The sequence below is a fragment of the Gallus gallus genome, chromosome 8 (genome assembly GCF_016699485.2).
Source record: "Gallus gallus isolate bGalGal1 chromosome 8, bGalGal1.mat.broiler.GRCg7b, whole genome shotgun sequence".
Taxonomy (NCBI): Eukaryota; Metazoa; Chordata; class Aves; order Galliformes; family Phasianidae; genus Gallus; species Gallus gallus.
Genome location: NC_052539.1, coordinates 24,327,876 through 24,353,140, shown reverse-complemented (window position 1 = coordinate 24,353,140; position 25,265 = coordinate 24,327,876). Strand labels below are relative to the sequence as shown.

The window sequence follows — 25,265 nt, the reverse complement described above, 5'->3', positions numbered from 1 at the left end:
AACTGGCTAACAGCAGTTTCTTTCTCCTTTCATCAGTGGTTATTGGCTTGCTGTGCATGGGGGGATACCTCATCTGGAGAAACTGGAAACGGAAGAACACTAAAAGCATGAACTTCGATAATCCAGTATATAGGAAGACAACAGAAGAGGAAGATGAAGATGAAATCCATATTGGTCGGACTGCCCAAATTGGACATGTCTATCCAGCAGTAAGTATCTGAGGAACCTGCTGACAAAGATTCATTTTGCTGAGAATTTGCCTTAATCTCCACATAATTATATTGTTGGTTATTTGACATTATTAATTCTGGTTTTTATCATTATATAATTCAATAATCATTGAATAGGCAGAAGACTAAACTTGTCTTAAAATATAGTGGTGTATATAATAAGATACTATTTAAACGGAGAGCAACTGTTCTAATCAGTACACACAGTCTGCTTTATACTTGCTGTCTTTCCATCTCAAGAGCTCAATATGTGATAACTGCTTACTTATCTTCTGAAAGGTTCCATGTTGCTCAGACTGCTACCAAGTACCTGAACTATTTTAAGGATAACTTGGGTTTCTGTACAAACCAGGGAGAAGTGAATGAGGTTCTGTAAGAAGTTAAGAAAATTTGTCTTGGCAACATTATTCTTTACAAAAACAAAATACTCGCTTCGTTAGCAAGTCCTTTGTATGCAGAAAAAAAGAGAAATTGTTCTGCATGGCAGCTTGTTGGCATTGGAGCTTCCTTCCAAGAGGCAGTCCTTGTGCCTCTGAAGCACTGGCAGTAATAACTGCTCTGTATTTTTAGAAGAGAGAAAGATCTTATGTGAGTGAAGGCAATATAGTTTCTATAGGAAGGTAGGAAAAGTAATGCTTTATGTTACCTAAAGATCACCTAGAAATGTGTCAGTCCTTACAAGGAGTTCTATCCATGTAACATACAAGCAGAGTGAACTGTCCAATGCCACTGTAGTAAAACTTCAGGGAGATACCTCATTTAGGGGAAAAATCAGTACATGAAATAATATTTGTCACCATTGCATTAGGGCAGCAAAAAGATTTTTAACAGGAAATACAACTTGGAACCAAATTCTGATACTGTTGCTCGTGTATCAAAATTTACGAGTCACAGATTTTCTCCTCAAATTTGCTTTTCTTCCTTCACAGCGTGTAGCACTGAGCTTAGAAGACGATGGGTTGCCATAAGGATGAAGTTGCTGCTCCAGCCGGAACACACCGAACAAATTTTCTTTGGATCACAAAACCTGCTTCTTTGTTTGAATCATTATTTATGTTGCAGAAGGGTAACCACAGAGTTATAATGAACTGCAAACATCCAAAGGATGTGAGAGTTTTGTATGTATAATCTTTTATACACATTTTAACTTGTTGCACTACCCATTTGTGATAGTCAATAAGCAACTGCTGAGCTACTAACTCAATGTACATAACCAGCAGGCTGATGGTTCAGTAGCTACTGCTTTATTTTAAGACTATATTTATAGATATTTTGTAAATATACTGAATATGCTTTGTGGCTATCCATCAACATAAGTAAAATAAATTCTGTACAGACCGTTTAGAAATATTTATTAACAAAATCTGGATTATAAGATCTGATCTGTAAATATAGTAGAGGGGTGAGAGTATTTATTTTTTGTATGTTTGGCTTGCTGTGCATAGATTATCTGTGTATATATCTATCTAGTCTAGATAGATATATAGGCATATAAATATATACATATATATAAATATATACATATATTTTAAAACTACTGGGCTATGTTTATGAAAATTAGGGATAATTGAATTTTTATCAGGTGTTTGAAGTTCGCTTTCAAATCTAAAGACACAAAGTAAGAAACAGCTGTACTGTAAGATAGCTGATAAATGACAAACATAGCAAACAGGGCTTCTGTTTCCCAAAGTGGCTTGCAAGGGTTGCTTTCATCTTTTCCAGTTTAGCCAGCTTCATCTGCACTGCTTTTTGCTGAAGAGCTGTTGCTAACAGCATTTCAGGCAGGAGGAGTTCCTACAGCGACCACATTTTTCATTCTGTACTGTTGCTTTTTACAGGTTGGTAAAAATCTGATTTTAGCATATTTTTTCATTTTCTTCTAACTATAAATCTAAATGTTTTCCCCTCAAGGCATCCTGCACCTCTCACATTCATTTAGAATTAGTAGCAGAAACAAAGGTAGAGACACATTCTTTCAGATACCTGAAGTGAGCACTCAGGAAGGCTCATCAGGAAACAGTCCCACATTAACAAAAGGTAATCCCTTACCTTCTGGATCCTTTCCCCCACTCTCTTCTTCGTTAAGTCTCAATTTAGGAGATACTGTGGGGCAGTGTCTTAGTTCACCATTTGTAAAATTCATTGAAGTGCAGCAGCTGTCATCAAAGTGAATGCCAGCACCGTGGTAGATCTGACATAACACAGAGCACAAGACAAGGTTCAGGATTCACAGCTGTATCAATAGCTGATTCCTAGAATTCAGAGGTATATGAAAAAAAATAAAAATCACAGGAAAAAGAAGTTGAAAGCATTCTGGTCTGTTAGTAACTGCCTTTCATTCTCTATGGTTCCCAAACTTTGTTTCTCTCTCCTGCAGACCTTAATAGCACAGTGTTACCATCACCCCATAAGACAGTGAAGGAGTCTAAATATGCACCATTTCTCCTAAGAATTAGAAGGAACCAAACACCATTAATTAAGATGAAAATAGTTGACATAATCCTGCCTATTTCTGCAGCAATGAGGAGTCCAGATACTCTTATATTTACTCCTTTGATGGCAGAAAGATACATATTTTTTAAACAGGTTCTTCTCACTGAAGAACATCATGTTTGTGCTAGCTAGGACTCCAGGATACTGCTTTAGAAAGGAGAAATCAAGAACAACCTCTCTCTCTTGCTCTACTAGCTTCCCTTTCCTACACAGCTACTTCCCCCCACCCAGTTCCAGTAGTGTATTTAAGGTCTGTGCACTGAAATGTAAAACACTAGTGTAAGGCTCTGCACTCAGGTTCACAAAGTTTCCTATCAGATCACAACAAGTGATGATTCTCCACCTTAAAGGGCACATTCAGGCATCTAGGCAAAAAGCAAGGCCCTCACCCAGCTGTGTTTCATGTTCAGAAGACCTGCTGCTTTTTTCTTATCTGATGCTCTGAGATTCTCAGGAAGTGGATGCACTTAACTACCACTGCACACTAGACTGAAGTGTGTGAGAAGCTGAGGAAATCTTCCTAGCCTTCTTGCATCAATTACAGCTTTTGTATACGAATAGAATAAACTAATCCTCATTATATCCTTTTCTTATTTTCCTCCTCTGTATCCCCCCAACACACACACATTCCTTTTAGGAAAATAAAACCACAGGATAAGGTGAGTTGGACTTGGATTCTTCACTAAGGAGGGAACAAGGTGTCTAAAGGCCTAGTGCAGCACTCCCCTACTTACACTCAAACTACTCACTTCACAGCCTTTGTCAACAACATCTAAAGAATCAAGCACCCTTCTGTTCAAATTGTACATTTTAAGGCAGTAAAGAAGTGACTGAGATCCCCAGTTACCGTTCCAAGGTATGGAGTTCTGTGTCTGCAAATTCATGCACTGTGTGCATGGAGAAAAACTGAGAGAAGGCTATATGTGGTAACACTGTAACTACCAGACATGTAAATATATTTGGAAGTTCTACAGTTTTGATACTTTTCTAAGAGCACACACACACAAACCTGTATAAACCATGTAAAAAAAGGCTGCGGTTTTTTGTAAATGAACTCAATGTGCAGTGTTGATTTCAAATAAACACCTTTTTTTTTTTTTAAAGAAATTATTTTAAATAACAGTCCAGGTTGTTAGGATGATATTTAACATTGTAATCACTTCTGATCTGTCTTGTCATGTTGGAGTTCTGTTAAAGTAAGTTCTTGCTTGGTGCCTTTTGTGTTTCAGTTTTTGGTATGGACAAAAGGACCAGGAGGGGCGGGGAGGGATCCGCTGTGTGACGCGTGCTGTACTTACATGGATAAGGATTACTGAAAACCAAATGAATACATTTGTAAAACAGTGCACTGTTTCTATAGAAAGATTTTTTTTTTTCCTTTATCTGAGCCTACTGAACTGATTACATTTTAGTACTTCAAATGCTGTCTCTTAGACCTGGTACAGTATTTATTGTATTTTGGTCTGCCTTTTCCTTAACTCTTAATTGTTAAAACTGGAGGTGGGGCTTAGGGGCCTGTTGGTATACTTAGGCTGTTCTCTTTGGAGTTTCACTGTCTTCAGCAGCTACTGCATCATAACAGGAATAACAAAGATAGATTATGGTCAGCTTTAAATGAGCAGACTGTTTTGTTCAGCAGGGGGCAGGAACTTGGAAAGTCCCCTCCATCTTAAGTCATTCTATGAACTGCTAAAGCCTTCAGAAGTAGTGTGTATCTTGAAAGTAACTCTCAAGTTATTCAATTAAAATATTTCAATTAAACACTTTAGGGGAGTAATACAGTAGCAAATAGAATTAATTACCAGAAAAAACAGAGCACTCCATGTCTGATCTAATGGGTGGCAGCCAACCCAGGCCAGGTTGGAACCAGGATGGGTTTTAAGGTCCCTTCCTGCCCAACACTTCTATGATTCTATATGATTTTATGTCCACATAGTGAGGAAGGCACTAACTAAGAAAAATGACACAGCCTCCTATGACTGTCCCAAACCTGTGGCACTAAGTTATGCCTCCTCTAACAGCTGTCTTAACTATATGTATTGGATACTGTGACTCACCATTCAGAGGGATACCACAGTCCATTTGCACATTAACACAATGGCCAGCTCAAAGCAGTTATTAACAAAACACACTCACTCACCTTGCTGGTCCTGGGGGCCAAACAGCCACAACAGGAGCACTTCAGAGGCAGCTGCAGTGGCTTTGGATGCCCTGGGAACAGCACACAGGTTAACAAAGGTATCCACGAGTCCTGTGCCAGCTTCACACAGCTGTTGTCAGTCGAAGTATGACATTCATTGCGAATTATCCTGATGACAGTAAGAGAGGTTTCAACTTCGAAGCTGTGTGTCTGCAAAATCTGGCAAGTGATCATTTCCTGGGGATTTCTCAGCCAGCACATCAGGACCTGATAATAGAAGAAAAAAATACACAGTCCTCTCAGCAGCAAGACTTGGAAAAAGAGATACAAGGCTGTGACAAGGTGGAGGGCATACATAACAAGCATCCTGAAGCTGGTTAAAGTGCAATACAAATTCTGCTTTGTGAGGTAAAGGGATTTTCCACTCTTAAATACACCCACCCACCATAAATATAGCAAAAAGCTCCTACAAGGAAAGTGCAGCGTTCCACAGCTCATAAAGATAGTCCTTTAGAAGTTCTTCACACAAGGATGGAGCCTCACCATGGAACACAGGTCTCCAACCAGGGGACTTCCCTGCCAACTCACTGACTAAGTCACATTCAGGATTGTTATCTTCTGAGTCTGCCAGAGAAGGGATTAATTAGTAATTTACTTTCATACATTTATTCCCCCTTTGGAACATAGCTGAAAGAATCACAGAATGGCCTGGGTTGAAAAGGACCACAATGATCATCTGGTTTCAACCCCCCTGCTATGTGCAGGGTCACCAACCAGCAGACCAGGCTGCCCAGAGCCACATCCAGCCTGGCCTTGAATGCCTCCAGGGATGGGGCATCCACAGCCTCCTTGGGCAACCTGTTCCAGCAGGTCACCACCCTCTGTGTGAAAAAATTCCTCCTAACATCTAACCTAAACCTCCCCTGTTTCAGTTTAAGACCATTCTCCCTTGTCCTATCTGTATCCACCCACATAAACAGCCGTTCCCCTTCTTGTTTATATGCTCCCTTCAAGTACTGGAAGGCCACAATGAGGTCTCCCCGGAGCCTTCTCCAAGCTAAACAAGCCCAGTTCCCTCAGCCTTTCCTCATAGGAGAGGTGCTCCAGCCCTCTGATCATCTTAGTGGCCCCCCCTTGTCCCTCCTGTACGGGGGCCCCAGACCTGGACACCGTATTCCAGATGGGGCCTCACAAGAGCTGAGTAGAGGGGGACAATCACCTCCCTCTCCCTGCTGGCCACCCTTTTTTTTTTTTTTTTTTTTTAATGCAGCCCACCAGTTGGCCTTCTGGACTGCAAGCACACACTGCTGGCTCATGTCCAGCTTCTCTCCCACCAGGACCCCCAAGTCCTTCTCTGCAGGGCTGCTCTCAAGGAGACCTTCCCCCAGCCTGTATAAACACCTGGGATTGCCCTGACCCAAGTACAGCACCCTGCACTTGGCCTTACTGAACTGTTTTCATGGGCCCACTTCTCCAGCCTGTCCCAGGTCCCTCTGGATGGTTTCCCTTCCTTCCACTGGATCAGCTGCACCACTCAGCTTGGTGGCATCTGCAAACTTGCCGAGGGTGCACTCGATGCCATTGTCTATTTCATTGATAACAATGCTGAAGAGCACCGGTCCAAAGGCCAACCCCTGAGGGACACCTCTTGTGCCTGGCCTCCATCCTGACACAGAACCATTGATCATAACCCTTTGGCTGTATCCAGCCAGCCAATTCCTAATCCATCCAACAGTCCATCATTCAAATCCACACCTCTCCAATTTAGAGAGAAGGATAAGAACACAAAGTCATTAAGATGTGCAGGGAGATGCTTTACCAGACCCAAACTATTTCAGGCCCCGTAGCCAGGGACAATCCAGCCATGGATCGTGGATCAAACAATTCCATATTTGCTTGGAAAGGTCACATCTTACCACAAGCAACTTCCACGTTCTCTTGAGCTCCTCCCTCCAGCCTAAAAAAAGACCAACAAACCCACCCTGCATCAACCCCAGCATTAATTACTCAGTAAGTTACATACAAAACAACAAGCCAATGATTTCTGGTTTTCCACTGTGTCTTCAGTGTAGAAAGCAGGCATACTTTTCGTATCCACTGCACAGGTAGAAAGACTACCCTGAATTAACTGAGGGGGGAAAAAGGGTAAGGAATGTGACAGTATCACGAGTGAAGTGGACGGGATATGAAAAAGCAAAATATCCGTACTGGAAATAATCACAAAATAACGTAGGCTGCCATTGCATCAAGGACTCAGTAGGCCTTGTGCACAATAACTGTGTTATCATCCAGTTCCCTCTCTCTGCACAGCAGCCATGCAGATTGGTTCTGCATTGATTACTCTGAATTGCAGGTACACAACAAACTACCACAGATCACACAAACAGCTCAGGTCTCTAACATGCTCCTGCTGATACACAGCCAGGTGTCAAACACACACTCACATCTCAGCCAAGAAACAAAACAAAGCAGACTTCACAATCAAGTGCTGCTATGGTTCCCCTCCCTTTAAAACTCATTGCTATTTAAATTAACAGAAGAACCAGAAGCTTTCTTGAGCAAAGTCATGTACTTAAATGTCATCAATCAATTTCAATTCAATTCTCCAGGAAGAATGTAATTGAAGGGGAACTGTGCAAGATACTCACATAAGAACATAACACATGTAGCCCTTTGCTTCCTAGGAAAAAAATAAAGCCAGCTTAGCTTTAGCAAAGAGAATTATTCATCCCTATATACACATCACAAAATTCAGGAAGGGTTCAACTGCCATATTCCAGTGCCCTTGCCAGAAATCTGCCAATTCCCAAGGCTCTGGGAGGTGACAAGAAGATCTGCCCTATTCTACTTTGGGAGGGTGGGGAGGAAGAAAGGGAAAAATAAAGAAACATTTCTCCAATATAATTTGGGCACTTGTAGCCTCACTCAATCATAATGTGGGAGAAAGAAGAGAACCCACAGAAGATGCGGGTAGTTTAGCTCAATTTAAGCAGAAGTAAGACCAGGCAGAAAAAAAATCTAGAGGAGGAATCTCTCTTGTAAGGGTCCTAGATACACTGGCACTCTCATGCCATCTGAATCTGCCAAAACACCACTGGAAAATAGGGCTGGCAAAGTGCTTAGCAATAACATTTTCTGTAATTATGTTCAAAATGGTTAAACAGCTATTTTACTAAAGGCAAACAAAGAGCCCACCCAAATTGCTAAGCTTAATGCTTGCCTGCCATGTTACGTTTCCATCTGCTAAGCCCTCCACAAACAGCTGTGACTTGAAAGCCTGAACAAAAGATAGTAAAGGCTCTGCAGAAATTCCCTCCATTAATCTCTGATGTTTATCTATCACAGACCATGTGCCATGCTCCAAGATCACATGATGTAGACCTCTAATTTAAAAAAAAAAACAAAAATCCATTTTAATTCAGAAATCCTTTTCAAAATTGTAGTTGACTTTACTGAGACATAACTGAGAGCAGCCCCAAGAGAAATCAAAGCAATGTGCAATTACCAAAATGAAACAAAGGGGTTGATAAACTAAGGGATCTTGAACTTCGAGAAATGCATGCATAAGATTAAGAAGTTTCAGCTCTGCAAAGATCATCACAGAAATCCTGTGTTGAGTGGATAATTCAGAGGGCATTAAGAAAACTGAAGTTTTAGCAGAGACCTAGAAAACCTGCTAACAGTATTAAAAAATCAATATTTAACACAGAAAGCTCTGTCCTTCCTCTCATAAGCCAAACTGTGAAGTGACCATTGGCTGCAGGGAAAAGCTAGCAGATAACTTTGCTACATTAGAGGATTCTTATACTACCACACTCTTCCATTTAGCAGAAAAAGCTGCAACATCAAAAGGCTGTGAGCAGAAACCAGCTAAATTCTAAGAAAAGTGAATGCTTTTAAACTTTGCAGTAACTTTTCATTGGGTAAATTTATCAGTTGGTTGCTTTTAAAAAGCCAAAGGGTCTTAACTTGATCCTACCATCAGAGGAAGACAACAGGAGGAGTGTATCAAATCAAATGATGCAGGAAAAGACCCTGATGCCTGCATTACTACAAGTTACAAGGCACACACCACATTTGGTCAGATTGCATTTTCTAAATTGCACCATGTAGCTTTAAAAATATTAAATGAAAGACCCTTTCAGTGTCTAAATTGCAATGATTATTTGTGTACTCAAACTACAGAATAAAGTCTTCTAGGATTTTCCAGCAGCACTGGAAACAGCACTGGAACAGGCCTTCAACTACCCTATAATATTCTATAAACACTTCACTGCTTATTTGCTGGTGTTTTATTTGAAAGCTTAGCTGCTATGAGTCTGACCACAGCAGCTGAGAGCAGCAGCACAGGTGGCAGTAATATGCAGTCATAGATCTGCCTCTACAGAGCCTAAAACACACACAGGTGATGCTTGTTCTATTCTTCAGCAGCATTCAGTATGACTGTGCAAACCTGATCCGGATTGCAGCTGCACACTGAGAAAAGATTCTATAGAGAGCACCCTAGAAACTGCCTGCCTTCTTAGCTCCCTGGTTACAATGACCTGGCAAGCCTCACTGCAGTAAAAAATGTATCTATTTCAGGGCAGAAATATTTGCAAACAAAAAGCCAACAATTCAGAAATGATTTCAGGCTGCTGAGAAGGTGCAAGGAGCAAAAACAATACAAGAGAGGACAACCGTAATTCATCTTCCAATCAGCTGAATTCCTACATTGTCACGGGATCATCATTTTGCAGGAGTTCGTTTCTGAAGTACACAGTGGAATTTTCAGTAAACTTCTTAATGGTTCATGCAATTATTTGAGAGTTACCTCCCTCTTTCCTGAGAGACCGACAATCTGCTACCCACACAGCAGCCCACACAAGGCTGTTTAACCCTAAATCCTGGAGCAGAGCCTTTTAATCTACAGGCATAGAAACCTTTGAATTTAGTTCATCAATTCGAGGCAAAATCCTAACAGAGACAACATAATATACAAATTAATTTTACATAAACATCAACAGCTATTAGCAATACAAAGTCCAGAAAATAGCATTAGCTTTCATTTAACATCTCCTTCCTAGAGCACGTTCCACCTTCACAACAACCAGAAGTGAAATGGAGCACCTCTGGCTGCTCCTGCAGATGAGAAAGCTGCTGCCCCATTTTGATTAATACTTTCTCCTTTGAGAAAAACCAACACATCATGCTTATCAGAATATCTACATCATCAAATGCAAAGAGCATCAAGGATGTCCGACCATATTCATCCAGTACCAGCTACTGTCTTTTCTCAAAAGATTAAGCAATGTGGTTTCTACTGATCTGCTGAAGAAGATTCCAGGCATCTCTTGCTCTTTTCAGCTGTGAAGAAGCTGTAACTCAAGTAAGCTATCCTTTCCAAATCAAATAGTAATTTTGCTGGCTAACACCAATGTTACGTTATATTAATTTTGTCTACTTACCCCTACCTGTGCAGCAGCAGGCATCAACTATCTCTTCTTCTCATCCTTATCTTTTAAGAAACAAACAAAAGTAGTCTAAATGACAATCAAAAATAACACGTCCTTCCAGAGAGGCTGAGGGAGGGACAAATAAAGAGAAAGAGCATGACTTGTGAGTGAGACCACTGGCAATTAGAAAGAAACAAAAGGCAGCTGGACACAAGCTGTGGGAGGGGAGTGACACAGCTGACAGAAGATTTGTTAATCTACTAAGAACAAATTTTAACCTCACAGTATGCACACAGGTGCTGCTGACAGAAGAAATGCAAGCAACTAAGAAAAAAATACATACAAGATGACTATTTTAGTACTTGAATTCATGGCAGCTTTGGCACCCGATGGTTAGTTCTGCTACTCAGTATAAAGCAAAAATATTTGGCAGTTTGAGAATTGAACTCACATATAATTAATTGTGCTAGCATTCACTATGTTCAGCAAGAGCATGCAAAGAAGTACAGGGTAATTTCTGATGAAAAGACAGGCTCCTCGAGCCACAGCGTTACGCTACTATGACAAGACAGGAAGAACAAAGATGACTGCCTTCTTTTCTACCAGCACCCTAAAATTAAGCCTTTCCTGCAGACACTCACTGGGCTAACACCTCCCATCTGATGAGCACGTTGAAGTAAGCCTTCTTCAGTTCCTCCCTAATTATCTCAAATGCTGCTTGAGTAAAAGTGAAGTCAGACAAACGGTCAATGATGAGCTGAAGCAGTAGCTGTAGAGAAAATACTACTCCTTAGCCATGCGTACAGTGAGAAGGACAACGGCTTGCTTCTTTCCAACATCAACAAAATATAAGACAAACCAGAGCTTACAAAAATACAGTGTTCAAATCTATTACACTTTTTTAAGGCAACAAATTATTTATGTGTAAAAATCCAGCAAGATCTTGAATAAAGAAATCAGCATTTAAAAATAGATAATCTACTACTAGGACACATCACAGCTACTGCACAAGTCAGGCAACAATTCTGCTACATGTTTTTTAGCAAGAGTACCTGCAACTGCATTGCTACCTCTTAATGTGAAATACATTACGAAATTAAACTTATAACAACAACAAAATGGCAATAAATATCCTTTATTTGAAAGCTGGGACCCACAAAGAAGGAAATGATCTAACCATACTGATGCAGTAAGTCTAGACTGTGAAATGCTCTTTTACAATATCTCACAGAGTACACAAATGTCTTGCTCACCTCTGGTTTCCAAAGGAAATGTCTCTGAACTACTTTGAAATCTAAAGAGAACTTAGAATTGTAGATATCTTGCATTAAGAACCTTCTTGGCCACTCATGGTGAAAACAGATTTCATACCTATTCAGTTTTCAAATTGTTCAAGACTGGCAAGATGTCTTTATTTGCTTCCATTTTCTTCATAGGCCATAATATTACCCCTCTATGGCAAAATCAATAAAAATGCCTCTAAAACAACAGCAATCCTCCTTAAGAACCAGTGTCCTACAGAATACCACTACACTATAACAGTAATAAAGTTTTATTTTGTGTGATTCCAGAGAAGATATTCTGTGTATACAGAGAAAATACACATGTCTGGAGAGAATGAAGAGTTGTGAGGCTCTGGCATTTTCCATGTTTCTTTTATCTACTACCAGATTTTCAATCCTCACACTGGTTCCTTCCTTCCAGATGATTTAACTCTGGAGATGCCCTCTTTTTTTGTTAGTTGGATCTCTACCCAAAAGCAGTACAAAAAAAAAAGGGCTAATGGGCTTTCAGTTCTTAAAGCAGCTTTATGTTGAGAAATTAAAGGTCAAAGCAACAGTAAGAATACCAGTACTTAGTCACTGTCTTCTACTGACACATCGTTTTCAGACACATACTCCATAAGGACAGATACTAGAGTGGGAATCTCTTTGAGCTCTCACAGTGACCAAAGGACGAGAAAAACGATGTTAATCTAAGCTTAGCACATCAGACTAGTCGAAGACATTGGAGTTTCTACAACTCAAATTGAGCAATTAATCAGATTCAAACACCTCTGAAATACTAGACTGTGTGACAAAGCACCCAGCTGGAATTGGGTTGACCGGGGAAAAGCAAAGTTAGGAGAAAAAAAAAGGAAAGGGAGATCCAAGAAAAAAAACCGCATTAGCATCAACAGAAATAATACAGATTTAATAGACCATATAATACCACGTGTCCACTAAGAAGGTGACCTTTTCTCAAATACTGGCATAGCAAAGCCAAAGAAAAAAGCGGTAATAAACCAACTTCAACTTTACAAAATCAATTTATGTGAGAATAAAAAACAAAAGACATGACCTTTTCGTTAGTATTAAATAAACCAATTCCACTGTACTAAAGTCTTCCTTCTGAACATGACTTATTGCCTGACCTTTTTATTCCACTGCAGGATACAAAGTGCTTAGGGAAGCATTTAAGCTCCTCTCCCAAAATCCAATATACAGTACAGAGTTTTATGTAGCCATAAAAGAAAAAACATGCACACCTTTCTTCACCTCAGCACAGGAGCTTTTGTAGTACCATCAGTGATCTGTACAACCACCCTGAAAGCTCAGCCCAAGACCTCAAAGACCAGCAATCCACACACCCTGCTGTTGTGACAGGAGTGGATATTTGACCTAGGGGCGTCCCTTAGCACTTAAGGAGTAAGTGGAATAGGATAGCCACAAACAAAGTTACAATCTTCATTATCTTCTTTACTACTCTTATGATAAAGAACTGGATTAAAGACTTACCTTTTATCTGGGCTCATTTTCTGCAACGCTTTCGTATACTGGAACACAGCATGTGCAACCTGAAGATTTAGACTTCAGTCTAAATGTGCCAAACTCTTTGCATATCTCAAAAGAAATCACTGGAAATAAACTTCCACGTGTTAGCCTTTGTAAATTCCTGTAAAATTCTGACTGAGCAAAATCCTTCCCTTAGCCGTGAGCTAATTCCCACACCTGTGGGAATTGAATGTTGTTTCTGCATCAGAACAAGGTAAGAATTTTGTTAATTTCATGGCCTCCGCTACCATTTGGGTCCTTTAGTACAATTAATAGCTCTTTTTAGGGGTCTTTCTACTTTATCAGGGTTCTCTGATATATATCCATAGAGATTAGGTAGATGGAGTAAGTTATAAGCACAAAGACAAGCTTCTGTCTGTCCAGCCATCTGAAAAACTTCTGAGCCTTCAGTTAAAGGCAAGTTAGATGTAATAGATATCTTTACAAAACAGAAACCCCTTGATGCTGGAAAACTACTAGCTTTTGGCTTTGGATAGAAAAGACCTGAGTAACAGAGAATTAAAGGAGAAGAAGTTAAACAATTAACAGCATACATGTATAAGCTAGTAACAAATTATGTATAGCTCTCCGTACTCTTTGTCTAACAAAGACTCTGAAGAAAATCACCATCTCAATACGAATGAGAAGAGTACTGAGACGTCTTGGAGACAACAGGACCGCTACTACTGACTGGAAACAAGGTACAAAAGCCGCCGGGCGGTTGGTGATGTCGGGGCAGCCCCTGTCCCGTCGCGGGCAACATGGCGGCCTAACGGCCGTCCCAGGTGCCGGGCTGCAGCAGCCCTCCCCGCCGCAGGGGGGCGCAACGGTCACCGCGGCCGCTCGGCCTCGCGGGCGACAGCCAATGGGAGCACGGAGAGCGCGCAGCAGGCTGGGCTCGTTCCGTGCCGTCCCATCCCGCCCCACCCTCCGTGACGCATTCGGCGCGCGCCGTCGCGGTGCATGCCGGTGCGGCGCGGCGCGGCGGGACCATGGCGAGCGACTTCTACCTGCGGTACTACGTGGGGCACAAGGGGAAATTCGGGCACGAGTTCCTGGAGTTCGAGTTCCGGCCCGACGGTGAGCGGCCCGGGGGGCGGCGGGCGGGGCGGGAGCTCTGGTGCCGCGTGCAGCGGGGCCCGGCGGCCTTAACGCGCGTCCTCCCGCAGGGAAGCTGCGCTACGCCAACAACAGCAACTACAAGAACGACGTCATGATCCGCAAAGAGGTGAGGGGGCGCGGCGGGGGGCGCGGGCCGGCCGGGCGCTGTCATAGCGAGGTGCTGTCATTGCGGGGTGCTGCTTGCAGGCCTACGTGCACAAGAGCGTGATGGAGGAGCTGAAGCGGATCATCGACGACAGCGAGATCACCAAAGAGGACGACGCGCTGTGGCCGCCACCAGACAGGGTGGGCCGCCAGGTCGGTGTGCTGCTGCCTCTCAGGGCTCTCACAGTTCTTATACACAGTAATTAAAGCTGTAACTGGACTTCTTAGCCGAGCCAGCACCGCGTATAGGAAGGAGAGCTAATTCAATTCAATTAAAAGCTAATTCAAACCCTAAATGGCAATTGAGCTGTGAGTTAATGTGAGTCACAGACACGGCACGTTCATCCCCTGCAATCCATAGAAGTTGTCACCCCACTGCTTAAGTTCTTCTGATGCCACAGTGCAGCAATCTGATACGGATGTCACCTTTTGCTTTGCAGGAGCTTGAAATAGTAATTGGTGACGAGCACATCTCCTTTACCACGTCAAAAATTGGGTCGCTCATCGATGTAAATCAATCCAAGTACGTACTCTGCTTTTGTGTTGCCATTGTCTTTACGTAGCCTTCTATATTAGAACCTGCTGGTTCGTAAGTGCTTATATTTCATGTGGTTTCAAACTGCAGGTCAGCTCCTGGAGGCACAGGTACTCTCTGTTGTGGCATAATTAACCCAATGTCATTGCTTGATAGATTTTCAAATTCACTGGGCAGCTAAGCTTACTACAAGAACACCTGTTAGGTGCGTTCAGAGGGTCAGAGTCTGAACTAAACCGTCGCTGGCCTGTGTACATCCATGTTTCTAACAGAACCAGGACTTCTGTATTTCAGAAAAGACTGGATATTTTGTTTCGTAAGTGCAAAGCGATGCTACTGTGCAGTGATAAAAAAGCACATCCTGTCAAGGCTTAAACCTTAAAAACATGGAATGCAGAATGTTCCATCAATCAATACAAGAATTAATTCATGTTATGTCAACAAGGACCCCTGAAAAATCCTGCTGTAGGCTTTGTTTTGTGTGTACATAGATCTGTGTATAGGTTGATTCTAAAAACTGCTCCCACACAACTTAAGTCTTTTTTTTTTTTCCTCCTTCCTTCCTCCCATTGTGCACTGCAGGGATCCAGAAGGTTTGAGAGTGTTCTACTACCTGGTCCAGGACCTTAAATGTCTAGTCTTCAGTCTTATTGGACTACACTTCAAGATTAAGCCAATCTAAATCAAACAAACTGGAGTTTGTACTGCAGTGTCTGTACATGAGGGGGGGGATGCTTTTTCAATTCCTTGCTTCTTCAGACCCGAAACTTTTATGTATGTTAGAATTCTTTTTACAAACTGTAAGTGACTGTCTTAATAAAATGTTGACATGGGTATTTTTAACTTAAAGTTTCTGGTGACAAAGTGACTTCCTAACACTTATTTTATCATGGTACATTTAGGATATGTCATTTCACTGTATCACAAAGGTATATTTCACTTCTCTATGCAGTGACATAGGATACAATTTAGTGTGGCTCTGTGAAAATATACTTCTGTCAGCTGCCAAGATAAACTTTTGTTACTAATTATTGTATTAGGAAGGCTTGATCAACATAACTCAAGCCCTGGCTCTACACATGACTGTGGTCCTCCCGCTGTACCCACTTGCCTTTAGAGCAGAAGTAACCAGCAGGCTGTGCAGGGACCATCCAGGGTCTTCACTGATGCTCCCATGCAGCTTCTCTTGGAAGAACTGAAATTAAAAGTGTAAAACGTGTTAAGTTCTAGACCAGCACACGTTTTATGTAGCAGTGCTTAAGAGGCTTGGAGGAGGACCAAGCAGGTGTCTCAAAGTGGTAACTTTCGTAAGCACTATAGGAAGCGGATGGGTAGCTTTCATTACAAATGTGAACTTGAACTGAGTGGCAGCCCGACGTGTGCTGGTGCCCACCTCACAGCGAGTGGAGGTGGGCTGTCTTGCTTTTAACTCCCCAGTTAAGCTGGGAGATGGAAGAAAGTCACTGCAGGATGCAGAACTTTTGAGCCGCGGTGAAACTTGCTTAAAAACTGCAATAAGTAAGGTACACTAACTAAAACAGTGCTTCTTTCAAGTGATATTTCTGCTGCAATGGGAATCTTATCAAAACCAGACCCAGATTAACCAGCAGCTTTCCTGCAGTGCAGCAAGTTTAATTTAACTTTAGCCAAGTTTTAATATGAATTAACAGACTTTTTCCTGTATACTATATGGAGCTCAAGAAAAGCAACTCCAGTTTACTAACAGAGTGGTTCTACAAGGGCTGCTATGTGCCTTGCCTGAGGCACATCAGCTCTGCGACTGAAGGTACAACAAAGCATCCGAGTGAATCCTCTGAAGTTGAAATCCATATATTTTGAGAAGGAAGTGTAAAGCAGTCCTCCATCCCCCTCAGTATAACCAAACATGCTGTTTCCTACAAAATAAGAAAGAGCAGGTTATGTATCGGCATGCTAATTACTGAAGTTCATTTTACACTTTAACTCCCCTGCCCAAGCCCTCCCTCGGGTTTTCCCTTCTCTGGCCACGATCTTTGCTAGACAGCCCTCTGCCTTCCCGCAGCGCTCCCGCGCCGTCCCCACAGCACTCGCCATCCCTCCACACGAGCCTTCCCGCTTGGCCCCGCTCCCGCTCAGGGCGGTGTCAGGCGGCGCCGCCGGACGCCATCTTGACTGTGGGCAGCTCGGCTTCAGGTCGGCAGAGAGCAGCGGCCGCCATCTTGACTGAGGGCAAAAACGCACGGCCGGGAGGGTGCCATGGGGGTAGGTCGGGGCCGCGGCCGGGCCGGGCCGGGCCGAGACGAGCCGAGCTGACGGGCTGTCGCTGCCTCTTGCCTTGCAGAGGATCGGGCTGCAGCTCCGCGCCACGTTGGAGAACATTACCCGGCTGCGGGCCGAGGGGGAGGACTTCCGCTGGTACCTCAAGGTGCGGGCTGCGGGAGCGGGGATCGCCGCTTTTAGCCTGAAAACCGCCGGGCGTGGTGCTGCTCGGCAGGGCACCAGCACGGAGGGCCTGCCGCTTTGCGTGTCACACCTGTCCCCGTTAGCACGGTGAGCTGCGGAGCTGCTGGGTTTTTCCCCACGCGGTGCAAGCAGGCTGCTACAGGAGCAGCCCACGGGCTCAATGCACGCGTGGCACCGCGCTATGTACGGTAGCCAGCAGTCTCAGCTTGAAGGGTCCTTACCTGCACTGCTGAGGCAGATGCCGAGCCTGACATCCCCGGCAGACAGCTGCAGTCAGTGACACGCTGTGTCCTTCCCACCTTCCACTTAGTGCCTGCATCTCACAACACATGTTGCATCCGACACACATCAATTCTCTCCGATTTATGGTATTTTTCAGCTGAAATGTGGGAACTGTGGTGAAGTCTCTGAGAAATGGCAGTACCTCCGGTTGATGGTAAGTTTCCCTGTGGTAACCTGCATCAAAGAAAGAAAACAGGCCTGCCTCATACATGCGATGACAAACACACATCAGATGAAGTAGCTCCTGGTAATAGGAGCCTCGTGCAGTCAGGAAAAGCTGTTGTATTTCATATTAAAAAAAAAAAACATATGGAGACTTAATTAAATAAGCCATTGGAATGGTGACTTGGGGAAGGTTAGGTGATTCGGGGGGAGTTCAGCATGCTAGATGAGCATTTGGAAACTGAAAAAGTGGAATAAATTTGTCAGGGATAAGAGAAGGCTTTGTTACTGAATGCATTTTGAGTTATTAATGCAACGCCTTTGTGTGCAGGACATAATTGTATCATTATAGTTGTAATGAACTGGGGGTCAGCCTCTTCTCTCATGTAACCAGTGATAGGACTAGAGGGAAGGGCTTCAAGCTGTGCCAGGGAAGGCTCAGGCTAGACGTTAGGAAATACTACTTCTCTGAAAGGGTGGTCAGGCACTGGAATGGGCTGCCCAGAGAGGTGGTGGAGTCACCAACCCTGGAGGTGTTCAAGGAACGTTTGGATGTTGCGTTGAGGGACATGATTTAGTGAGAGCTATTGGTGATGGGTGAATGGTTGGACTGGGTGATCCTGTGGGTCTTTCCCAACCTTTGTGATTCTATGATTCTATTGTTATTCAGTGTTTTAAATCTATAACAGTTACTGGAGAATTACAGCTTTCTGAATTACACATCTCTAGTTTCTAAAAGCCTTCTCAATGCAGGATTTTTAAAAAGCAAAAGTTTAAGACAATTCTTGTAAAACAAACAAGCAAACACAAAAGCTGTACCTTTGCAGGGGCTTCCAGTGGCTCAGCTAGAACAGAATTTAAAATGTCTCCATTGTCATGATTTGTAGGACAGTGCTCCCCTGAAAGGAGGCAGAGGAAGTGCCACTATGGTGCAGAAATGCAAGCTGTGCTCCAGAGAGAACTCCATTGGTATGTGCTTAGAAATCTGAGAAGCATCATCCATGTTATACTTTTCTCCTACATTTGTTTTTCAGTCCCAATTTTTGTTTGAAGTGTGTTCCCCCTCCCCCCCCCCCCCCCCCCCAGTACACTGATATGAGTACCCAGCTGATGCTATCATGCTTATGAAGGAAATAGAGAGGTCAATTGGTCATCAACAACATAAAGAAGAACTTAAGTCCACAATGTTGGACAGTAGGAACAACATGGCCAACTTCACAGCATGGCTGGATTGTTTTTTCTTTTTGAGATTCGAGCAAATTGTCTGATTTAAAGAGATGCAGCTGCTTGACTACCTCAGGCTGTCACATCCCATTTTTCCACCACATTCTATCTTTCTCTAATTGGACTTTTCTCTCTATTGGGATGTAAGTGCTGCTTTATAAAGACATATAAAAAAAGAAACATTAGAAAAGTGTAGGATGAACTAGGCTATTAGTTACAGTTTCCATTAGATACATGAAACAGTCATAAACTAAATGCATGGTAATGAAAGTTACTTGCAGGTTCTTTGCTGCTCTGTGCCCTACGTAGGATTTCCACAAAGGCAAGACTGGGGGTAGAGCTGGAGATACAGAGACAAAAAAAAAAAACCTGTACAATGATGTACCTTGCAGCTGATGGGTTCTCAGGCCTCCTGGTGAGTTCAGGTTTCTGTGTGAACAGAACTCTCATCCTTGAGGTCATTTTACAAAAGCATCATTTGAATTTTTATTTTACTGGTAGGGAAACAAAATGGTGTAATGTAAACTTATCCAGAGAAGCAATAATAATTCTGTCTTTTTAAGAACAACAGCAGGAATTGCTTGCTTACTTTGTTTCTTTTATACTTAAAAGATTTCTTTTCAGAAGGGAGAAACTGCTGGGACTTGGTTTGTGCTGTATTCTGAAGATGTGCTGCTGCTCACTTTTACACCTCTGTTCTTCTTTGTTTTTAGATATTCTAAGTCAGACAATCAAACCATATAATGTAAGTTTGTTTTCTTTTATATAAGTGAAATACAAGTAGACATTAATAGTATTCCCAGTTCTTGCTGTATCATCACATTCCTCTTTCAAGAATATATAAACTACATATGTTCACGTGATAAAAAAAATTGTCCCTGGTAGACTTCTGAACAGTCCAATGAAGAATAAAATTTGCAGTTAACAGTAGCTCAGTAATGATTTGACTCTTCCACTTCAGTCTCAAATATAGAATAATCACAGGCAATTGTTTCCTTTTGAAGGCTTCCTTGTAGCAGAGTGAGACATTCAGTTAATTACAATGCATTAAACAAGCCCTAGGATTTTGCTGTCACTTGGGACATCAGAGTTGATAGTACTGCCTTTAAAGCAGTTCATTCCCAGAGTGATACCTGTCACTGTTTTATTAGCTGAAAACTAACGGCATTCTGACTCAATTACAGGCTGAAGACAGTGAGAAATTCAAGACAATAGTGGAGTTTGAATGCCGAGGTTTAGAACCAGTTGACTTTCAACCACAGGTGAGTTCATACTTGTGATTTGTTTATTGCTTTTCAAGAGTACTTACAGACTCCAGAGCAATTAAAATACAGTTTTTGAAATGCTGCTGCTCTTCCTGGAACATCCTGGACCTCCCTGGTTTTCCATCTTCGCCACAGTACTTTATTCAACTTCATAAAAACACAAACAGCAGCTGAACAACTCTGGAATTCTTTGTGTTTGTGTTTCAGTAGCATGTAAAATTAAAATACACCTGGAGTATTCATATTGCCTTACATGTGGCTGAGCATCACTCATCTGAACTGATTTGAATTGCTCAGGTTATTGCAAAAGGAAGTCTTCCAAAGGGGAATCACAGGAGCATGCAGATAGCTAGCCACAGTCAGGGGAGCTCCACTTTGGTTATTAATACATTACAAATAATAAACAAAAGTTCCAGTTATGAACAGTCATCAGTATATGACCTCTAAATAAGTCTTGCAACTTGACATCAAAGCTGTAGGAAGTGTATTGGTAATCTTCCATTGGAAACTTGATCAGACCAAAACTGAGGAAGGTAGTTACAGGCTGTTGCAAAGCACACTTCAGGGTTCAGAGTCAAAGGATTTCTTCACTGCCAAGCCAGTTCCTAGTGATGCATTTGCTTGTGCATGGTCATGCTGTATGCAAGCTAACTCCTTACTATATTTAACCGGATTAGGTGTAAATAGACTGACAAATATAAACCTGTCTTATCCCTCAGACTGTGACACTATGCTAACGAACAGATGAAAAAAGCTGATCCTACAAGGAATTAGGTATAACTGAGGTATAAATGAAGTCACCACAGCACTGTGCTGCAGGAGGAGGTCTTCATTTTTAATTAGAGTCCATCTTTTTGAGCAATAGAAGGGATCTTCGCTTATTCCTGTTTGAAGGCTTTGATGCCAGACAGAACTAGGAACTTAAACTTCAAGTAAAATCTATGAGAAACCTCCAAGATGCAGGAGATGTTTACAGATCTGCATCCTACCTGTCACTTTTATCTGCAGAACAAAGACTTCACAGCTTTCATAAGCGTTTCATACAGTATTCCCTAAGCGTAGGCTGTGCGCTTGACTGGCGAGTACACTTGAATCCCTGAGCAGATGCTTCAGTGAATTTCCTGATGCCTAAATGAATAAATGGATACTTCTGTGGTTCCTTACTGTTCTATCAACTATGTCATATTTGATATGATCCAAGCCAGCTTGTCAGCCACCCTGCAGTCTAAGGGACTGGCCATAGCATTACTGTATAGTTTTTTTTTTTAATAGATACAAACAAACAATCGCTGAGGTCAATTTAGTATGGAGAATTCTTCATAGAATTTCTCTTAAACCTTCAGCTTCTTTGCTTTGTGCCAACATTAATAGTTACACTGGTAGCAGATGTGTGACTACGCTGTTTTAAAGTCAATGGGAATTTTTGCTGTAACTGTTGGTCCTTTGCCTGTCAGCAGAGGGCAGACGAGGCATTGCAGTTCCCAGCTTCCTTCAGAGATTAAATGACTCTGTGCTCCAACACCGAAACTCTTAAGAATGTGTCTGGTATATTAGCTTGAAATTCACTCACATGGCTTCTTGTTCTTTGGAGGTGAATCTCTCTTTTTCTACTCTTTGTTCTATACTTCAGCTCTGCATTTTTCACCCGTGATGGTGATGTTCCTCCTCAGCTGTAGAGATTCCTCTGAATTGGGCTTCTAACAGTTATGTACAGGGCATATTTACACTGTGCCTTGCAGATACCTCTCCTGTTGTCATGTCTGCCACACTGTGGGCTATTTAATTCCCAAACACTTAACCTTCCACTAAATCCTAAAGTATTTTACAGTCGTGGTTTACTTCACACATTCCTACAGTGAAGTGTCTGTTTGGTACTAGAAGAGCTTTATCAAAAATGCTGCTGCAGATCCCTAGCAGAAGACCAAGAAACCACCTTTCCTTCCTAGATGCTTCTCAGTAACATTCTGCAATTAGCAGTAGCACTACAAGAAGCCTCCCTGTACGCTATTGAGGTGGTTGAGATTCTTCAGTTTTAAAGTAAACTAATAAAGCTTATTTGACAGCTTGAAAACCCTTAAGCCCTAAAATAACTGAAGTTTTAACAGAACAATCAGAAAGAACATCTTGTTCTTGTGCTACATATCACTGATATGTGATTTCCTTCCTACAGCTATTCCTATCTTTTCCTTCACCTCTTTAAAAACAGTAAGAATAGCAATAGCTATGAACTCTATTATTTGGATGCTATTGTCTGTTCAATTAGCTAACTGATCCTCCTTGCACTCAAGGCTTACTAGTCACTTCTATACTTAAATCCAGTATAGGCTACTTCCTTCTCTAGAGCAGCCTAGAATAGGATCATTTTTAAACCAGAACAATTAACTCTTTTCCATACTTTTTCTATGTTTCCTCACAGCGAGTTTATCATGTAGGTATTTTATACATAACACCTGTATAAATTCTAAATACAAATTAAAGCTATTAGTAGTTGGATGCTGATAGATCTCAAGTTCACTTTTTTAAGTTTATGTAAAACTACTGAAAGTACTTTTCTGGTAGGAAGCATAGAAGAGCGATATTGTTTTATTTTACACTGTGGTTGTTTGTATCAAGAATTCCCATTTCACAACTGGGGATGGGGGTAGGGTCACAGCATCACACTGACCTGCAGAGCAAGGGAAGGCAATGACGCTGCCTTCTACCAGAGTACAAACATGCTCACAGAGGTGTTTATCAATATATAGTGCAGAAGACAATAAAGAAACAAGTCACTTACCTTTTCTGAAGGTTGCTGAGCATTCCAGAGTGGGCAATCTCCAAATAGAGATCCTGCTTCTTCAGCTAACCCTTAAGTGAGAGTGAGGAGGGGTGGACCCACATTCCACTCCTTCTGGTTGCCCTGGTGCATTGCTTGCACCTGTGTGCCCTAGGTTAGCCACACCTTCTCACCTGCTACTCATTTACTGGCTCAGGTCCTAACCTAGCTATCCCCATACGTGACCCTTGTGCAGGAAACACACTGGCTGTTTTTCCAACCTAATTGAGGTGAAATGCAATAAAAATGTGCAGTGTTACTTTCTTTAAACATCTCAATGATCATACTTATTCTTAAAAACTTACTGCAAATGTGTTTGCAGGCAGGATTTGCTGCTGAAGGTGCAGAGTCTGGCACACCTTTCAATGACATAAACTTGTTAGAAAAGGTATGTTGTCTCAGTTTCATTAGTAATTCTAATTGTCTAGGTTCCATTCTGTATGACACCAGCCTGAAATGTGTACCTTGTACATGAGAGGCTAGTTTTGCATTTTCATGTAGGTGTAAGAAAGTCATAACCGAAGGGAGAAACTACAACTGTGAATAACCAGAACCACTAACAGTTGTTTTATTTTATCAGCATGCATTTTCTATCTTGAGAGCTGACAGAGACAGAAATGCAACTTCTGAATCATTCAGAAATTCCAAAGAGTAAATACCCACAGTACTAAATGGCTGCTGTTATTTAGAGTGGTGAACTAATTTCCTTAAGTGTCTGTACTTTTTCCTCTGCACAGAGATATTAAAAAGTAAGATAAAGACACTCTCCTTCAAAGCACAGGATAATGACTCCAGCATTGCAAATCTTCCTTGGCTGTGAGCAAGAATCTCAAGGTCAAATCTGTTCCCCTGTATCCTACTTGGCAGGGATCTGCCTGTCTGCTGAACCACGTGGCTAGGGTATTGTAAATGATAGATAATCCTTTCATCTGCCATGGTTGCTGTTTTGTCCACTGCAGGCTGTGGACTGCTTTTTTAAAGTTTGTTAAGATAAGCACACTGACACTGAAGTCCACTTAGGTCAGTCCATTTCAGGTCAGTGCTCTCGCTTCTCTAAAAAATTAGAATACAGCTTAGATTTATGTTGGAAGCACCACGCAATCAGTGAGACCCAAACTTTGAGTGAGGCTTAGCTTCAGTTAATTCCAGTCTGTGATTTAGATGCTACTGTCATCTATCGTCTGTGGCTAATGCTATGAAATCTTAATTCCTACAGGATTGGAATGACTATGATGAAAAAACAAAGGAATCTGTTGGAATCTATGAAGTTACCCATAAATTTGTTAAATGCTGATGTTCACACACTGCTAACAAACCTTATGCATGCTTATTGATGAGCTGAAAACATCAGAGCTTCCCTGGTGTTATTTTTCACGTGGCTGAACTTCACAAATAGAAACTTAAGTAAATGGTACTTTACTGTCTGTGGAACATCTAATAAAAGATTTTTCGCAGAGAGCTTTGAGATGGTCTTAATACACACTTAAATTATATATATGCCTAGCTGAATTCAAATGTTTTCTTCATGTGTTTTTTTGGGAATACATATGGTTGAGACGGACTGCTGCTTAACGAGTATTGAGATGACTCATTGCCTTGAAGTTTTAATTAGTTTTAATTAATCACCAACAAATATCCGCATTCCATTCTCTAGCAAATAAGGTCTTATACCCACTATACGTAGGAGATGGTTGGTTAAGAGCGTTGGTAAAGAGTGTGCCAACTGCTAAAGCAAAAATGTACATACTGAACTGTCAGAAAGCTATAAAAGACACAGAAGTGACTTTTCTGAAAATACTTAATAAGCTTAGCTGCTATTGGCACTTATACCTGATACTCTTTCTGAAAATATAAGCTACCCTTCTGAATACGTTGTCAGGTAATTTCTAGTTGCAGTCACTTTCTACTTCTTGGCAAGCACTCTCACAGCCTTGCACATTGTTCTTGTGTTTAAAAAATAAATACTTTCTCTCGTTAACTTCATTCAAAGACTTTAGACTTTTGCTCTGAGTTTATTAGTCCTTCATCTGCCAAAACCTTCTCTTATTTGCTCAAACTGAAAGGATAATCCTGGTAAGTGTTAAACCAAGCTTTAAATACTTTTCAACTGAAAGCTACAACAGTGCATCACAGGCTTGCAGAGGAAAAAGCCCTGACAAGGAA

General features: G+C 41.7%; 3 protein-coding genes, 2 long non-coding RNA genes and 1 other non-coding gene across 13 annotated transcripts in view; 4 read left to right on the top strand and 2 right to left on the bottom strand.

Annotated features, from left to right (window-relative positions):
* Positions 1 to 4,069, top strand: part of LRP8 (LDL receptor related protein 8) — a 149,956-nt gene extending 145,887 nt beyond the window's left edge. For both annotated transcript variants that reach the window (XM_046944254.1, NM_205186.3), the window contains 2 exons: positions 37 to 209; positions 1,160 to 4,069. In XM_046944254.1, coding sequence (XP_046800210.1) covers positions 37 to 209; positions 1,160 to 1,198 — 212 coding nt within the window. In that variant the 3' untranslated portion in view covers positions 1,199 to 4,069. The remainder of the gene's footprint in view (positions 1 to 36; positions 210 to 1,159) is intronic.
* The window catches only part of LOC121111420, a 33,104-nt gene extending 19,193 nt beyond the window's left edge, over positions 1 to 13,911 (bottom strand). For 2 of the 5 annotated variants that reach the window (XR_005862004.2, XR_006940001.1), the window contains exons 1-4: positions 13,706 to 13,911; positions 13,076 to 13,310; positions 4,864 to 5,130; positions 2,280 to 2,421 (exon numbers count right to left, since the gene is read on the bottom strand). This is a non-coding gene — a long non-coding RNA (uncharacterized LOC121111420). Of the gene's footprint in view, positions 1 to 2,279; positions 2,483 to 4,863; positions 5,131 to 13,075 lie in introns of all 5 variants that reach the window. The other 3 variants (XR_006940004.1, XR_006940003.1, XR_006940002.1) reach the window with 2 other exon arrangements.
* Positions 13,912 to 14,059: 148 nt separating this feature from the next.
* On the top strand, positions 14,060 to 15,761 carry MAGOH (mago homolog, exon junction complex core component). Of its 2 annotated transcripts, none has more exons than NM_001396169.1 (5): positions 14,060 to 14,191; positions 14,281 to 14,339; positions 14,420 to 14,530; positions 14,818 to 14,900; positions 15,495 to 15,761. In NM_001396169.1, exons 1-5 carry the CDS (start codon positions 14,104 to 14,106, stop codon positions 15,592 to 15,594), a joined length of 441 nt encoding a protein of 146 aa, NP_001383098.1. In that variant the 5' UTR covers positions 14,060 to 14,103; the 3' UTR covers positions 15,595 to 15,761. The 2 variants fall into 2 exon arrangements, with proteins under 2 accessions (NP_001383098.1, XP_040560411.1); XM_040704477.2 differs by having other exon boundaries at positions 14,075 to 14,191; positions 15,003 to 15,761.
* Positions 15,762 to 16,522: 761 nt separating this feature from the next.
* On the bottom strand, positions 16,523 to 23,447 carry LOC124418131. The gene is made up of 3 exons (XR_006940005.1): positions 23,064 to 23,447; positions 17,576 to 17,810; positions 16,523 to 16,807 (listed from the first exon to the last, which is right to left on the bottom strand). It is a non-coding gene; the product is annotated as an uncharacterized LOC124418131 (long non-coding RNA).
* Positions 16,998 to 17,097, top strand: MIR1675 (microRNA 1675). Its single transcript, NR_035168.1, has one exon. It is a non-coding gene; the product is annotated as a microRNA 1675 (primary transcript).
* Positions 17,113 to 24,560, top strand: CZIB (CXXC motif containing zinc binding protein). Of its 2 annotated transcripts, XM_040705231.2 has the most exons (8): positions 17,113 to 17,153; positions 17,233 to 17,316; positions 17,734 to 17,790; positions 18,686 to 18,767; positions 19,736 to 19,767; positions 20,207 to 20,284; positions 23,425 to 23,490; positions 24,319 to 24,560. In XM_040705231.2, exons 1-8 carry the CDS (start codon positions 17,148 to 17,150, stop codon positions 24,394 to 24,396), a joined length of 483 nt encoding a protein of 160 aa, XP_040561165.1. In that variant the 5' UTR covers positions 17,113 to 17,147; the 3' UTR covers positions 24,397 to 24,560. The 2 variants fall into 2 exon arrangements, with proteins under 2 accessions (XP_040561165.1, XP_015146700.1); XM_015291214.4 differs by lacking the exon at positions 17,113 to 17,153 and having other exon boundaries at positions 17,289 to 17,441.
* Positions 24,561 to 25,265: the final 705 nt, after the last annotated feature.

What these genes read in the sequence shown, in the direction of transcription:
- MAGOH (NM_001396169.1), top strand. Translation starts at nt 14,104, where the DNA reads ATGGCGAGCGACTTCTACCTGCGGTACTACGTGGGGCACAAGGGGAAA. An exon ending in GTTCGAGTTCCGGCCCGACG is followed by an intron (nt 14,192 to 14,280) that starts GTGAGCGGCCCG and finishes GTCCTCCCGCAG; the next exon opens with GGAAGCTGCGCTACGCCAAC. An exon ending in ACGTCATGATCCGCAAAGAG is followed by an intron (nt 14,340 to 14,419) that starts GTGAGGGGGCGC and finishes TGCTGCTTGCAG; the next exon opens with GCCTACGTGCACAAGAGCGT.
- CZIB (XM_040705231.2), top strand. An exon ending in CAGTTGACTTTCAACCACAG is followed by an intron (nt 20,285 to 23,424) that starts GTGAGTTCATAC and finishes ATGTGTTTGCAG; the next exon opens with GCAGGATTTGCTGCTGAAGG. An exon ending in ACATAAACTTGTTAGAAAAG is followed by an intron (nt 23,491 to 24,318) that starts GTATGTTGTCTC and finishes TAATTCCTACAG; the next exon opens with GATTGGAATGACTATGATGA.